Here is a 15,916-nt window from a genome sequence, read left to right on the forward strand (position 1 = left end):
TTAAAAGCAATATCAACAAAAGCCATAACCGCTTCCTGCACGGATAACATCAAAACTCGAATGGACCTCTGCCAAGGCCTATGGTGCATTCACCTGCTCCTCGGACCATTTCCCAGTTTGGGAACTCTTCCGACTTCGGTGTTCATGAGCTTTAAATGGTAATGTGGAAACAACATGGACGCTACAAAGAAGATGTCGTATTGTATTGCTCAGAGTGTTTAAACAACACGTTAATAGACATTTACAGCTCCTTCTCGGATCACACGCTGTCCTCCTTGCGAGTTGCCAGACCAACAGCACAAACCAAGCCAGAGGAAACTACTCCTACAAGCCTTCAGGGCTTTCAGCCAAAGTGTGGGGAACACCCAGTTACTGGGAGACAAATGAACAGATAGAAAACAACAACGAGACAGACAATGTCGTGGCTTACAGAAAGATAGACCTAGCGAACCTGAGAAAAAAAGATGAACGACAGAAGCTTTTGGCCCTCTGACATATTTTGTTTTAACATTTGTTGTTGCTTGTTGGCATTTTAAATATCTGAATAGTATTACTTTTGTTCCTGCAGGGTCACGTGTCGGCCTTCATCAGACCAACACAGGCCTCTAATGAAGCTCAGCGCAAATTCTTTCAGGAAGACGTCATTAACCCAATCACCTACTCATTCTTAAATCAAATCAGCTGTTCAAGAAGTGACGCTGTCAGTTAAACCAATCAGACTTGGCCACGAGATTCAAGGGCCAATCGCAGCCTTACAACTCTGCTTTAAATCTGTTCTCTCCTTGTGCTGTCAGCTGTCATGTCAGGCAAAGCACTCGACCCTCCTCCTCCCCTGCCGCCTCCGGTCGTTGTGTTTCTCCCGGCTGACCACTCCGTTGCCTCTTCGGTCCGGTCTCTGGTCTCTTCGCCGCCGCCACCAGTGTCTGGGCTCCATCGGGGGTTATGTTCCTATTTACTACCCCTTTAAGAAGATTATTAATTCGATGGAGTCCAATCTCCAAAAGACTTTGTACATTCAATATCATACAGTTGTACAATAAATATCTTTGCATATCTGCAAACGAAGTCTCTCCTGATTGAAATGGAAGAAAGCCCCAAACCTGCTCCGCCTGAGGACCCTCACCAAAGCTAAACCCCAAATGAGATAGAAGCCCCTACTCCATAGAGAGGATATCACACTCTTACATTTTTTTTTTTTTTTATCGTGGCATGTGCCAGTCTGGCTCAGTCAGGAAAAATACTTGCAACTGGCATGGGCGTAAATTTCATCTAACAGTTGGGGGGGACAATAAACATGACATTTCTCAAGAGCAATTTTTGAAGGGGACAAAATAATACAGCCAAAATTGTACTTGTACAGGATGTGGGTAACGTTAGTTGTGGAACTCCAGTAAGAAGGCTGGCAAGCGATTTTATTCACTTTAAACATCGGATGAAGTGATTCTTTTCTCCAATACAGATTATGCTGAACTGAGAACTGAAGCCCCTAGCAAGCAAGCTAGCTAACTAACTAGAATTTTCTGTAACCAGTGAAAGCACGGTGGGTGGAATTAGCAAGCTAGCTAACGTTAACTAACTATCCAACAAGCTACCAAACAAGCTAGGTAACGGTATAACCGTAGAGGATTCATGGAAAAATATTTTGTCATGACTAATTTATTAAGGACACAGAAAAAATAATCACTTCACTCGATTTTTAAGTGAATAAAATAGCTTTGTCTACTTACTGGAGTTGCACAACTAACGTTAAGTTACTGAAGTGATTCAAATTTTGTTCTTTCTCCCACCCAGCGCTGTCCCACTTAAAGGTCCAATGTGTAGGAATTTCTCCCATCTAGCGTTGAGCTCATATATCGCAATCAACTCTCTCACACCACGCAGTTCAAAGTAGGTATTACAGCTACGGTAGCCTTCACACTTCAAAAAGCCGGTCTCTGGCTCTTTTCAATATCCTTTTTCTTTTTCTAGGCGAAGAAGAAGACTCCCGTTCCTGAAATTTGGATGTCGAATACGTGTGGTCCTCCATGTTTCCTTCTTCAAACTTACCGGGCCGGGAAGCTACGATACCCATTAGCAGCAATAGCAGCACCTGTGAGTTTATCATGTGACAGCGAAAACGCGAATGGCAGAGCAGTATGTCCCTTACCGTCTACCGTATTTCAAGATGGCGCATGAATATGGAGCGTCTACCCCAGTTCATGCGAATGCAAATAAGCCAAAAGGAATACTTTGAATTGATGGTGGTGGTAAATATTCACGAAAAAGGACAAGTTTGTGAACGGGCAACACAGATTTTGATAATTAACAACTAAAAACGTTACACACCGGACCTTTAACAACGCAGCTCCCACCGAACGGACCAAACCACTGTGAGGTAAGGAAGGGGGGGCTCAAGATGTTTTTAAACTTAAAAGGCAATTTTTGCCCCGATATATAGTTTTACTACTTGCACAATTATTTCAATTATATATTATTACATTTTTAAAATACACAGCATGTGTTTTAATGATTTTTTTAGGGGGGGAACAACCCTCAGATTGGGTAGGTCCTGACTGGCAAATGTTACAATACATAAAAGTAGAACAAAATGAGGTTATTGTAGATATGAAAGGATACAGTCCTCTTTGAGCGAGTAGGCCTCTGCGATCTGAAAAAAAAAGAGAGAGAACTGATTAGACAGGAGGTTGAGTCCACACAGTGCCGTGTACAGAATTGTACATCATCTGTGTGACTCCGTTAAGCGTTTAGGTGAGAAACATCGGCGTTAACCCATGAAGCATCAAAGCACACAGTGACTGAAAAATGATGAAGTCAAACACTAATTAGGCTGTCTGACCAAAATGTTTTTGTTTGAAATTCACCAAATTCCATCAAAGATGAAGATCACATGACAGAGTCATACCGAGATGCAGAGCCATGGAGACACACCGTGGGACATGAAGTCACATGCAAATAATTATGGTCTGGATTAACGTGTCTCCGTGGGCTTTTTTTCCCCCCCATCCACTTTATACCTTCCTCTGCACAACCACAAGACAATACGACTTAGTAAATCTAGAGATGGGGAGGTTTCACCTCGTCAGATGTTCTTCTGTGATTCCATGATGGCAGGTAGTTTTAGGGCTGCAATACTTAAAAAAAATTTTTTATCATTAATTTCTGGGCATTTTAGGCCTTTATTTTTATAGGACAGCTGAAGACATGAAAAGGGAGAGAGAGGGGGGAATGACATGCAGCAAAGGACCGCAGGTCAGAGTCAAACCCACAGCTGCTGCATCAAGGAGTGAACTTCTATTCATGGGCGCGGGCTCTACCAGGTGAGCTACCCATCAATTAATCTGGTGACTATTTTCTAGCCCAAATGATTAAGGTGAATTGTATAAAATGCATATTATAAGTGGAATGAGACTGACTAAGATTGTTTGTTTATTAGTCCCAAACCCCAAGATATTTCTTATATATCATATACATCTGTATCTCCCCAGTGGCCTGTATTTCTTGAATATTTCTAAAATTAAACTATCCCTTTGGCAATCTGGTTGTGATATGAACTTGTGTATGCTGTATGTGTCAGCATTTCTGTGAACTTGTTGCTGTCAGTGCCTACCGGTGATAAATAAACAGAAGCCCTGTTGCCTTCAGGCTCAACGCTGTTTTATGATAGTGAGAGAAAATAAGTGTCTGTTCTTTCTGACCACGGTGGGAAATCTGTAGCAGGAAAATGTAACCCTCTCCTTGATTTCATGTTGTTTATGGAGAAGGAGAACCAGGAAATGAGTCGGTAGTGCAAACGACCAAGCCACCCCCCAAAAAAGGTTAAGCCCCGGAATTCGACGCAGAAGCACAAAACAGCGGGGGCGGCCTCTAGCTCACCCAGTAAGAGAGTCCTGCAGCGGCGCAGGGTTCGAATCCGACGTGCCGCCCTTTGCTGTGTGTCATCCCCCATCTCTCTCCCCCTTTCATGTCTATTCACTTTCAAAAATAAAGGGAAAAACCCCAAACAATAATCTTAAAAAAAACAAAAGAAGCACAAAACGGCATTTAGGCTGCATTCACACATTCACACAAACCTATTTTGAATGGGGGTATTGTGTTTAGGCTGCGACGGGGGATGCCGCATGAGGGAGCCGAAAAAACGAAGAAAAAAAAACGCAAGCAAACCGAAAAGTTAAGACCAATTCAACTTGTGGAGAAACGCAACCCGACGTCACGCTGGCGTGGCCAATCATGGTAGCCCGCGATCAGGCTCGTCAGTGTGTATTGAGGCGGTGTGTGAGAGTCCCGTACAGTAAACAGGGAACATCACCGACCTCTATCGCCTGCCACAAGAAAGTTTTAAAACACTAGGAGGGTAAAAAAAAAAGAAAAAGAAACTTGAGCACTTAACTGCCGAGGAGTTTGTGTAACAGCCGACGGTTTCCTGCAACAACTAAGCACTCTTTCTCCGTGTAACGAAGCTGCCCACCAAGTGTGGCCTTAAATGTCGAGATCTGTGAACGCTCTGACGGAGAATACTAATTGCAAAGTATAACGTCTACTTGTGCTGTCTACTTGTGTGTGGGGGGGGGGTTAAAGAACACAACAGGATGTCACACAAATGGGCCATTTAAGTGACACTCCCTGCGCCGCACAACCCTGCGGCGAATCGCCAGCTCGCTTTCATTGGTCTGAACGAAGCCCTCAGTGAGAAAACAGAGCATTTATTTACTCAGGAAGAAGACTGTCTGCCAAATTCCAGTTTGATTTTCCGATGCATTGAGTGTTATTTGAGTGTTAGTATGCATAACACTCATTATTTAACATGAACAATAATGATGTTTTTTTTCTCTAAGTGAATGACACCCTGTGTATTTGTTGGAACAGACATGACAGCCACAGATCTGAAGAAAAAAAATAATAAGTCAGAGCTTTTAACATACTAGGCACGGACAGATTATGAGACATGATTTTGGGGTATCTTTAGTATTTAACAAATTTAACGAATTTAGGTCCATGAACTATTTAGCACACCAGAAAAGCATGTGCTAGCACACATGACCAAATAAGGACCTTCATGTCTTATAGAGTATGAGAGACACTGACCATGTTTCTGTTAAACTTGGGCCTGTATAGCGCAGTAGAGCGTAACTCACACCAAATTCCTTGTATTTGCAGTGTATATATGACAAAAGGACCATGCATGACTCTTACAGTCTAACACGTCATGCAACTGCTTTGGCCAACGGAATGTGAACCGGATTGCACTGCGCTGCATTGCTTCTCCTTTCTTTTCTTAGTGTTTGAGAAGAAGGAAAAAAACAGCTTTTGCCTTTGTTCCATGATTAGTGGAGCTGGCGGTGAAGCTAAAAAAAACACCAAGCTTCTCAGGGTGCTGGAATAGCTGGGACAAATTAATCCTATTGTCTTTGTGTTGTTAGGAGATTGTGGTCTACAAATTATAGTATTGCACGACTATCCGCTGTCTTTATGCCGTGATCCTTTTCAAACTACACGCAGAGACTGACCCAACCTATATTTATCACACTTATCGCACTAATTAGCATGTCTGTTTGAACACCATAACTGTGATCTGAGGGAGTGGAGGCGGTAGGGGAGAGAATATTAGACATGGGAAACAAAAGAGCATGGGGTTGCCAGCTCAAGTCCCCGCACCTGCATCGTGGAACAGTTGCATAAATGTTCTTTTATGCTTCAGTAACGGGGAACGTTTGAGTTTTTTTCAGACGGCTGACCTTTTTTCAATCGTAAACCATCGGCGCATTTACACGCTGGGGAAACCTAACAAGCTCTTTAAATACGTTTTGAGAAACACCAGCTCGGGGATTTGTTATATTTGTCCCAGCTAACAAGAGAAAGCAGAGGCTTTGTAATAAGGTCACACGGGAGTAAGGATACAGAGACTCACAAACAGATGTTTATGCATACACACCCACAGATGAAGCCATTCTGTCTGACTAAATGAAGACGCATATTCCCTCTGGATTTGGGAGAAAAAAGAAGAAAAAAAACGCTTCCCATTATCTCTCGAACGTTCGCCTACACACGCATACACAGACACACACCTGGTGCAGGGAGTGTGGCAGCAGTGTGTAGTCACTGTTTTCTCTGAGGGACTGCAGGGAGGCCAGCAGCTCTGGGCTGGGGCCCGGCCGTTCATCTCTGGAGACGCTTCCTAGAAACACAAAACGCAAACAAATGCTTCAGTGATATTACAGTTACAGCCTTGATGTATAAATTCTACTCTTTGCCGTGGTGTTTCTGCACTGCATGTCTCAGTGGTTTATGTAATCCATCTGTGATAGAAATGTTAACTTAATGGTATGAAAATATACACTTTCCCTTATTACTTAAAGGGCCACGCCACCTATTTACACTCTGACAGCCAGTTTACTCGTCATCAGGAGTATTACTCAGGCTGTAAAAACATTGTAAAATATCTTTACTTTGGAAGAGCTTTGACACGTCTAAGAAAATAACCCTGATGATGTCATTTGGAGGTGTGTTAGTTTGAAAGACTTGGATACTTACCAGACAATAAAGTCTAACAAAGAGATGCTATTGGTTGCATTTTTATGGGAAATGTAGGATCCAGCATTTCTTGGCGCTTGAGTCAGGATATCTTAGTATCTCGATATCTGCTGCGTCGGTTTTGATCATTCTTCTTTAATCTGTCTTTGGCAGATTAAAAAAGTACTTTTTTTTTTCAATACTAAATCACTGTATAAAAGCATAAGGACAATATTAGTCTACATCGTTCCGCAAGGAAGGTTTTCCAGACCTTCCTACACAGTGCTGCGGAGGAGGGTCTGGCTAGTCCACACAGCATTCCGGGATGGGAGAGAAATGTGCTGTGGTTTATTGGCATTTCTTTAAACCAATCTCAATTGTCTTGGGTGGTGCTAAGCGCCGGACGGAGCAACGGTGCCGCTGCAAAATAGTCTCGGGAAGGAACTTGTTTTGATTGAACATCAACAATCACAACGTTTAAAGATATATATATATATATATATATATGTTTACTCCTTGACGCAGCGGGCCCAGGTTTGACTCCGACCTGCGGTCCTTTGCTGCATGTCATTCCCCCCTCTCTCTCCCCTTTCATGTCTTCTGCTGTATTATCAAAATAAAGGCAGAAAAAAAGATAATCTTTAAAGAAAAAAAGAAGGTTGTTTTAGGCGTGCGTGAGAAAACTCCGATTGGACAGATAGTCTAGCTAGCTGTCTGGATTGACCCTGCAGAGATCTGAGGAGCAGTTAACCATAGTCCTCACAAATCCACCGGAGTTTAGAATTACAACACAAAGAAAGCGGAAGGTGACAGACATCCAGCCGAAATGAGGGACATCCGTCGTCAATATAGACTATTACAACACTGACTGTGTGTGTGTGTGTGTGTGTGTGTGTGTGTGGTGTGTGTCATCACAGCCACAGAAGACTTGATGTTAAAGCTGCAGGCTGTCGGCTCAGCAGGTTGCCAATCGGTGAAAGCCTGTCAACCGCTCGCCTGCAGCCGTTACTGTGACAATTAGTCACTATTAACTGTAGCTGTATAGGGCAACACTTATGTAGCATAGGCTATCAGCTCCAGCTGTATAGCACAGTACGCTGCAAACATCCAGGAATATTGTCAGTGGCTTAATTACGGCTTAGTATGATCCTGATGATATATTAAGCTGTTTTTTCCGGCGCGCTACAGCAGTTTGTGGAAACTGTGGTCCACAGACGGATGATAAGATCTGAGTTGTTCTTAAAAGCTGCCCATCAGCAGTTCTCCGAAGAACAGTGTTTGGTATTGTTGTTAAAGATGAACTGTCTTTTAGAGGCATTTTAGTGAATGAACTGTAATGTAATTACCCTCCACATTAGCGGATACTGGAAAAGAAAAAGCAACACTCTCGGAGGTGTACAAACAGCACAGCAGTCAGTGCATTAGAGGAAAAACAAGACGGAGAAGTTATTTTACCTGTGGCACTGTCGATGAACACCCCTTCCTCTTTCTGCGTTGTCCCAGTGTCGGGATCTTTTGGCGGGGTGGCGTTCTTGTTACCCATCACCTCCGCCACTGCAGCAATCTTGTCTTCCAAGTCGACGTTCCCCGAAAGCTTTTCTGAGACCCTCCAGTGGGCCGTGGCTGGCTTTTTTTTTTTCTGCCCTCACTTGAAAAACATGAACTGTTTCTGACTTTTATCTGTGCACTTCCTATGAGCGAGATAAGGAAATGACTGAGGAACGTCTATGTTGCTCTAAGCTCCCAGAAAGGATTCAAGGGTGTCTCGAGCACTGGAGAATGAGGCTTCGGCAGGTTTGGTTTGTTATCACTCGTGACGGAGCATGTGATTTAATCCTCCACCGCTTCTCCTGGGTGGTCGTGGAAAGGGAGATTTGAAATGTCCACCATAATCTATGAAGGCTGAGCAGTGGAGGATGATGCTCTCAGATTTGGCAGACTTTCCGCAGTCCTCTGTATGGTTTATTGTGCTTTTCCTCTCCTCTCTTAGACACAGAATTCAGTGCAGCCTCCTTTCCTTTTCCCCAGCGAGCTGTCAAAATAAAATAGGTACATTTTTTAGAAGAGAACATAATGTATGCCTCATGCATTCAGTGTGTTCAGAGAAGGAGAGGACACATAGTGTAATCAGAGAAAGAAGACAGAAGTTGGATGCAAAGAGAAGCAGCATTTCTGGTGAAATGGCAGTTATGTCATTGACTGAAAGGGCTGTCTTTGTGTATAAACCATAACTGCCCATTGAGGCATGGCAGAGTGCTCCATTCTGAATAACTCCCGGGTTGAAAATAACTTCATAGTAGTCTGTGGAGTAGAATAAATAGCAATGAGTATGTGTCAGTGCAGACAGACAGCACACTGTATACTATCAATAATCTATTCTTACACGTTGTTCTACCAGGCAGGGAGGTTTTTAGAAGTTAGGGCTAACATTTTTCCAGCATTTCTTACAACATATAATTTTTAGGGCTTTACAACTAAAAAGGGGATATGTTGTAACTTGGAACCCGGGCAACAAAGGGACTGCGTATAGTATCTATTAATGTATTCCCCCTCAGACATTTGTGAATGTGATTTATGTTAATGACATAAATTTGCCCCTTTTGACAGATGCCGCCTTGTAACCAACAAGACCGAGAGTCGGCAGAAATGCTAGCAGCTCTCTGAAGTTGTACAAGCAGTGCTTTAAGCTAAATGCTAACGGCAGCATGCTAACACGCTTACAGTGACAATTCTGCCATGCTGATGGTCAGCGTGTTTACTGTGTCCACCGTTTTAGTTTAGCATGTTAACGTGCTAACATTTACTTACAAATAAGCTGACGACGATGGGACAGTCGTTCGTTTGGAATCTCTCTATTTATACATCTCCCTAATTTCCGCACGTAAGTTCACTTTCAACCTCGGTACACCGCTTCATATAGCATATATTGCATGAAGTAGAGTGGTAAATATATAAAGGCAAAAGTCTCCATTTGCAGGCCTTTTAGCTGATGTTTTTATCCAATGTCTAGCAACATAAGGATGAAGTTTTTTGCCTAAGGGTAGTTCACAACGGCTGTTGAAAAAAGGTTGACATTATCAGGATGAATGACCTTTTTATAGGGCATTCACTTTAACCGTTAACCAGTCCTGTCACTATAATTATTATAGATCACTAATCACAGTACTGTGAAGGCCTTGACACATTGTCAAGATACGTACAATGTGTAATTGACTGCCGCTAAGGGTCTCTCATAGTCTGGCTATATCACCAGACCAAGCTCAATCTTTTAAGATTGAACATTAGTATGGGGAGTCTGCTCTGTATTTTCTACTGCACAAGAGCCGTGATCAATGGGCATAGTTCAAATGACTCTGTACGCAATTGGATAGTCCTTCAACCAATCAGACCAACGATCCAGGTGACGTAGCAGCGACTGTGGCATCAACGGGATGCTGCGCTTTCGGTGGCCGGCTCGTTGAATGTAAACAAAAAGCTGCTTGGTCGCTTCTCTATCATCATCGTGTTAAACCCGCCAATAGCACGCCAGGTGGATAAGCCAGTTTGTGATTGGTTCCCGCAAGTTTGTAACGGAAGCAGGATAGATAAACGTACAGGTTTCCAGCTGCAGGGCGAAATCAAATCGCCGGCAGATCGGGCTGGGTTTACCCAGTCTAGGTGTCTCAATCAAAACCATAACAAAAGATGCAGTTTGGTGACATTGTGAAGCAGCGTGGGATCATGGGAGTTGTTTCTTCACCACCATTGCAGTCCTTGCAGACAATTACTCTTACCAGGAGCTGAAGAATACGCTGTTTTCCTCTTCAAAACAAAGGGACATAATGTTTCTTTGCTCTGCGAGCGAATCAGCTACTTAGGTCGGCTCAGCTTGTTTCTCTGAAAGCTTTGGAGCCAGACATCCGATGACTAATATCCTTCCTTCCTCTGGTTAAAATATATAGGTAAAAACGCCAAGATCTAAAAAGTGTATCGTAAAAATGTGGCTTATAACATAATAATAATAATAAAAATCAATTTACGACAGCTTTCTACAAACTGGATGGCTGACATGCTGTAGATAAATATATTTCCGCCTCATGAAACCTACATTTTCAGCTTGAGTGGTCTGAGGGCATGAAAGCTGTGTGATACTATGTGTTCACACAGCATGTTAGCAGTCATGTGAGCGTTGTGAATTCTGCAACATGGAATGTGACACAAAGTACAAACGCTGGGAGCAGCGACTGACTCATAGGTTGTGTAGTATGAAATTAGGATTGATGCAGGGGAGGCTAAAGTTGAAAATCTGTGTATATTTTACTAAAACACATGATGACAGATCTGGGCTTGCTTATAGGCTAACACTACACTGTTTGATTTCTCCTGTGCATTGCTACTGTATATAAACTTTACTGTTTAATGCATTTCACTTTTTCTTTTTTAAATCAATAGGCTACTTGGTAACAATCTTCTAGATTCATACCAGTGTTTTGTTGTTGTGTTTAGTTTAGCCAGTTTATCCATTTATCATTACTTAAAGGTGCTGTAGGTAGGACTGTGAAGATCCAGGACTTAGCCAAACATTTTTAACATCAACAACTTCTCAGTCCCTCCCCCCTTTCCGCTAAAACCCAAAACGGTCTCCTAAGCCCCTCCCCCTACAAGGGAGAATGAATGCGTGTGCATGAGCAGTGATTGACACGCAGTTAGACACCCCCCCTGGCCCTGATTGGTGCATCTGAACAGGGAGCGTGGATTTTTGCGAATCGCACTACAGGCTGTAGGTGGTGCCAGAGGAGACAGATTTTTTTTTTTTATTACCTGCTTCATGTAGTTCTACTGGAACATAGGGTCATTTTCAGCAAATATGACAGAAAGTTAGTTTTATAAGTCTTACCTACAGCACCTTTAACATTACTGCTGACCATTTTCCAAAGGGTGATTTAGATTTAATTTTTTTTTGCATAGCTTCCAGGCAGATAGTGGTCTCCATTCCTTTATGAGAGTTGCAGAGAAGGGATAGCTCGACATTACGCTAGGTCGCTTGCTCGCCGAGAGTTTCGGTGAGAAGATGCTGCTTTAATCTCTGAGCCAGAGGACGGTTAGCTTAGCATAAAGACTGAAAACAGTGGTACAGCTGGCCTGGCTTTGTCCAATGGTAACTTGGCAAGCTAAGATAAAGCCCAGGACATAACCACCTCCTAAAATCAGAACGTATCATTCTACCACGTTGACTAACATTACCTATTAAAGGAAACTAGAAGTAACGTGTTATTTAATAAGCTTGGTGCTGGCAGGTGGTCGACAGAGTCGGGAGCCGTTTGGTTTCCCCCTGTATATGCTAATTAGCTTAAGATAACTTCTTCTTCTTTTAATGGCGACTTGCAACCAGTCAGAGCATTACCACCTACTGTAACCTTTTTATGTATTCTTTACATTCTTGTTGTTAGTCCAGTTTGTTGCAGATAAGTACATATAAGCTTTAACAAGTTCAATGGGTGGCATTTTCCAAAAGAATGCTTTAATTCTGAAAAATAAAGTTGGTCCCCCACGAAACTCACTCAATATCTTTTAATATTATTTCTTAGATATGTAGGCTACATACCAAGGAAATTCATGAATATTAACTGAGATACTCCCCTTATGTTGTGAGCAGTAGGTCTACGTGGGCTGTTGGCAAAATTGTGTCTAATCTGTCTGTCTATGTCTGACCTGGTCATGTTCACGTTAAAAAGCGTGTGCGTGCACGAGCACTACGGTCATGCGCAAAGTGTCCCGGTTTTAGTTCCGGGAAATCTGGTCACTCTACTTTAACACCATCTTTCCGGAGTTGTTTGCTAAGATTGTTTTAACGTCCGTATGCTGAATTCCTCCACAGCTTAAAGGTCCAATGTGTAGGAACCTTTTTTCTGAGGACGTCAAGTCTCTTGCTCTTTTCAATATCCATTTTCTTATTCTGGGCGAAGAAGAAGACTCCTGTTCCTGAAATTTGGATTTTGAATACGTGTGGTCCTCCATGTTTCCTTCTTCAAACTTGCCGGGGCCCGGGAAGCGACGATACGCATTAGCCGCAGCTGTGAGTCGAAAATGCAAAAGGCGGAGCAGTATGTCCTGTATGTCCCTTACCGGCTAACGTATTTCAAGATGCCGCATTAATATGGAGCGTCTGTCAGTACCCGATCCGTTCCACCTGCACAATCCGTTCTGCGCATGTGCAAGATGACACGTATGCCATGACGTAGGCGCAGATGATAATGCTGCGTTCATGCCACCTCGAAGTAACAGGCACCGCCCCACTGGTTACGTTGTTTCTGCAGCTAGATTCAGTCTAAAATAACGTTAAGTCAAACTTAATGGGAAAAGCAGGCTACAGCTAAATTAAGACATTACAGTAATAACAATAAAGACAAGTATTGAGTGATTGTATTTTAAATGAGCACAAGTAAAGTAGAACTGACGTAACAGCTGTTATATATGTTAACGTTTATTTTCAAGTTTTATTTTGAGGGTCTTTTAAAGTTTACATGCTGTCTCTGCTAGCGGTTAGCCGAATTAGCTGTTAGCTAAACTAACGTTAGCTTAACTGTGGAGGCTAACGGCAGACCGCTGCAATCAGCTAGCGGTTAGCCAAATTAACCGTTAGCTAAACTAACGTTAGCTTCCCGGTGGAGGCTAATGGCAGACCGCTATAATCACCTAGCGGTCCGCCGAATTAGCTATTAGCTAACTAACGTTAGCTGGAGGCTAGCGTGTGAACATCTTGCGCATGCGCAGAACGGATCGTGCAGGTGGAAGCGGTGCCGTTATTCCAAGGTGGTGGTGGAATGAACGCAGCATTATCATCTGCGCCTACGTCATGGCATACGTGTCATCTTGCACATGCGCAGAACGGATTGTGCAGGTGGAACGGATCGGGTACTGACAGCGTCTACCCCAAGGCGGTAAGCTTCGCTTCAGAACGCGTAGCTCCTATGGCGCCATTTTGATGCTGCAAAACGATCACCTCCCGTTAGCATTCCATTGACTGCCAGTCATTTTGTCACTTTGACAGCGAATAACTTTACATCTGAAGCGTTAAAGACTCTATTTGTCCATTGTTTATTTCTAAAGAAACATGACAATGTATAAAAGGCTCCATTACCTTGTACCTCACGTTATGGCTCCATAGCAGACGTTTTTGTAAAAATAGGCTAACGATTGTGTCATAACCAAGCGACTTACTGTCGCACAGTAGAGGAATTACCGTATAGTACAGGAGAAGCTCGCAGGCAGTTTGGACTTACATGAGCTGTTTAGGTTTAATTACTGATGTTAACTAGCATTTTAGTTAGCAATAATTAGCCTGTGCCTATGTTATCTCCTTACATATACCTACGCTCTCCGTCTCTGCAAGATTGGGAATGATTGAGATTTCTCTTGGCACAGCTACCAGAAGACTTCCAACTTTCAGACACGTTGCTCACGTCACATCTACGTCTTCAAGCTCAGTCGGAGGCTGCTCAGTAACGCTCAGCCATCACCGGAAAAGTGCTTCTAATGTCCTTCACTGGTCTCGGTCCAGAGCAACGGGATCTGTTGGTCCATTCTTATATACTGTCTATGGTCTACACCAGTTCATGCAAGCGCAAATGTAAATTTTCAAGCCAATAGGAATACTTGAAATTGATGGTGGTGGTAAATATTCATTAACAACAAGGGCAAGTTTGTGATGGGCAATACAGATTTTGATAATGAACAACTACAAACGTTACACACTGGACCTTTAAGCTAACTGGCTTCTGGCTTCATATTTACAGTAGGCTAACTGTTACAGATATGAGAGTATCGATCTAAGCATAGTTCCAAAAATGTCTATTCCTTTCAAACTTGCTTGTAACCTCACGTTTTCTTTCATTCTTTTTAAATGTGGATTGGTTTGACAAATCTTCACTCTATAACATGGTCAACATGTAGTCACAAACCGCACAAGTAAACCTGGTTATAAGAGCACTGGCTGCCTTGGAGGTAGAAAAACTTACATTCAGTCCTTGAACACGGTGAGCAGCAGTGTAATACACCAGCTTTTTGGTGCTTTTTGTCTCTGCCATTGTTTCTACAGTTGACCGTTTCAATGGTTTCAATTCATTCCGTCTGTTCGTGAAAACAAATTGTCGCAAAAAGTGGGTGGCCGAGTGTCGGTGCGTCTGCACGTGCGCGTGCGTTTTGGAAAAGTGAACGCGTGCATCGGGGGAGGCGCGTGCAGCTGACGCATCGTGCGCTACGAAACCTCGCGCTCAATTCAACGTCATTTTACCTATATAGCTCACATCAGTTTTCAATTAGTCTTCCTCGTTTGGTCTTATCGTCACATGGACATTAAGACTAGAAAGGCGTTGAGCCTAAAGAACAAGAAAAAACACCATGGCGTCTTTCTGAAGTAGGACAGGCTATCGAGTTTGTGTCTCCTGTTATTATTTAGCTGCGACATATTTGGCTACATCTTAAATCCGTTCTCGGGTTGTTTATAGTTTCTTCTGGTAAAGCAGAATAATAGCCAAACCCCTCTATGCCATATTTCATGTACAAGCTAAGTTAACGGTCACATAAACACACGGAATACACGGCACAGCACATGTAGCCTTACAGTGGGATGGAGAGATGCACTCACCGCTGGATGATGATGATGATGTCTCACACTTTGCCGTCTGAACATCAACGCCCTGAAACAGCGTCGTGCTGTGGGTCCTTCCTTCTCCGTCTCGGCCCACAAGCAGGCTCCACATAAACCTCACTCTGTCATCTGGACGCTTCTTGTTTACGGTCCAATCCGAGGAATTTCTTCTTCTTTTTTCTTTTTTTTTCCAGCTTCCCCTCGTTGCAAAAAAAAAAAATACATTCTTATATGTCATGCTTATTTATTTATTTATTTATTTATTTATTTAACCATGTGGCTGAGGCTGCCATCTTCTGGCAGATGTGTCACACTGGATTCCTGGCTGTGTGTCAGCGCGGTTATGTAAGGCCAGATGAAGCGAAGTCATGTTGATGGGGTGTTATGGGATGATAAACCGTGCGCCGGATTACAATGGAGATAGTGAAAAATGGGCATCGTCTTTGCATTGTACTGTTACTATTACATAAGCATAATAGAAAACTCACGCGAAGTGGTTATAGATTTAAGTCTATCGGAGAGCCACAGTTATGCAAATCAGTGCATCACTTACAGCTATTTGATCTTAAAGGAGCACCCTAACACTCAGCACAGCACCAGCCCAGTGCTTTTGGGATTTCAATTCTTCAATATGAGACGAATATCTTTTGATCAGTTATAGGCATTGTTTAGGTAATATGCCAGAAAATATAATGTGTTGAAAATGAAGCATACATGGCCACTCACTCCCTAGGTCAGATTTGTAAAGGTCCTATGACATGGCGCTCTTTGGATGCTTTT

General features: G+C 42.8%; 1 protein-coding gene across 2 annotated transcripts in view; it reads right to left on the bottom strand.

The window, feature by feature from the left end:
- Nucleotides 1-15,340, bottom strand: part of cnstb (consortin, connexin sorting protein b) — a 25,904-nt gene extending 10,564 nt beyond the window's left edge. The window contains exons 1-4 of one of the 2 annotated variants that reach the window (XM_039782754.1): nt 15,134-15,340; nt 7,963-8,539; nt 6,063-6,172; nt 2,617-2,647 (exon numbers count right to left, since the gene is read on the bottom strand). In XM_039782754.1, coding sequence (XP_039638688.1) covers nt 2,617-2,647; nt 6,063-6,172; nt 7,963-8,050 — 229 coding nt within the window. In that variant the 5' untranslated portion in view covers nt 8,051-8,539; nt 15,134-15,340. Of the gene's footprint in view, nt 1-2,616; nt 2,648-6,062; nt 6,173-7,962; nt 8,540-14,504; nt 14,685-15,133 lie in introns of those variants that run through there. The other variant, XM_039782755.1, reaches the window with a different exon arrangement.
- Nucleotides 15,341-15,916: the final 576 nt, after the last annotated feature.

This window comes from Perca fluviatilis, chromosome 18 (genome assembly GCF_010015445.1).
Source record: "Perca fluviatilis chromosome 18, GENO_Pfluv_1.0, whole genome shotgun sequence".
Classification (NCBI taxonomy): Eukaryota; Metazoa; Chordata; class Actinopteri; order Perciformes; family Percidae; genus Perca; species Perca fluviatilis.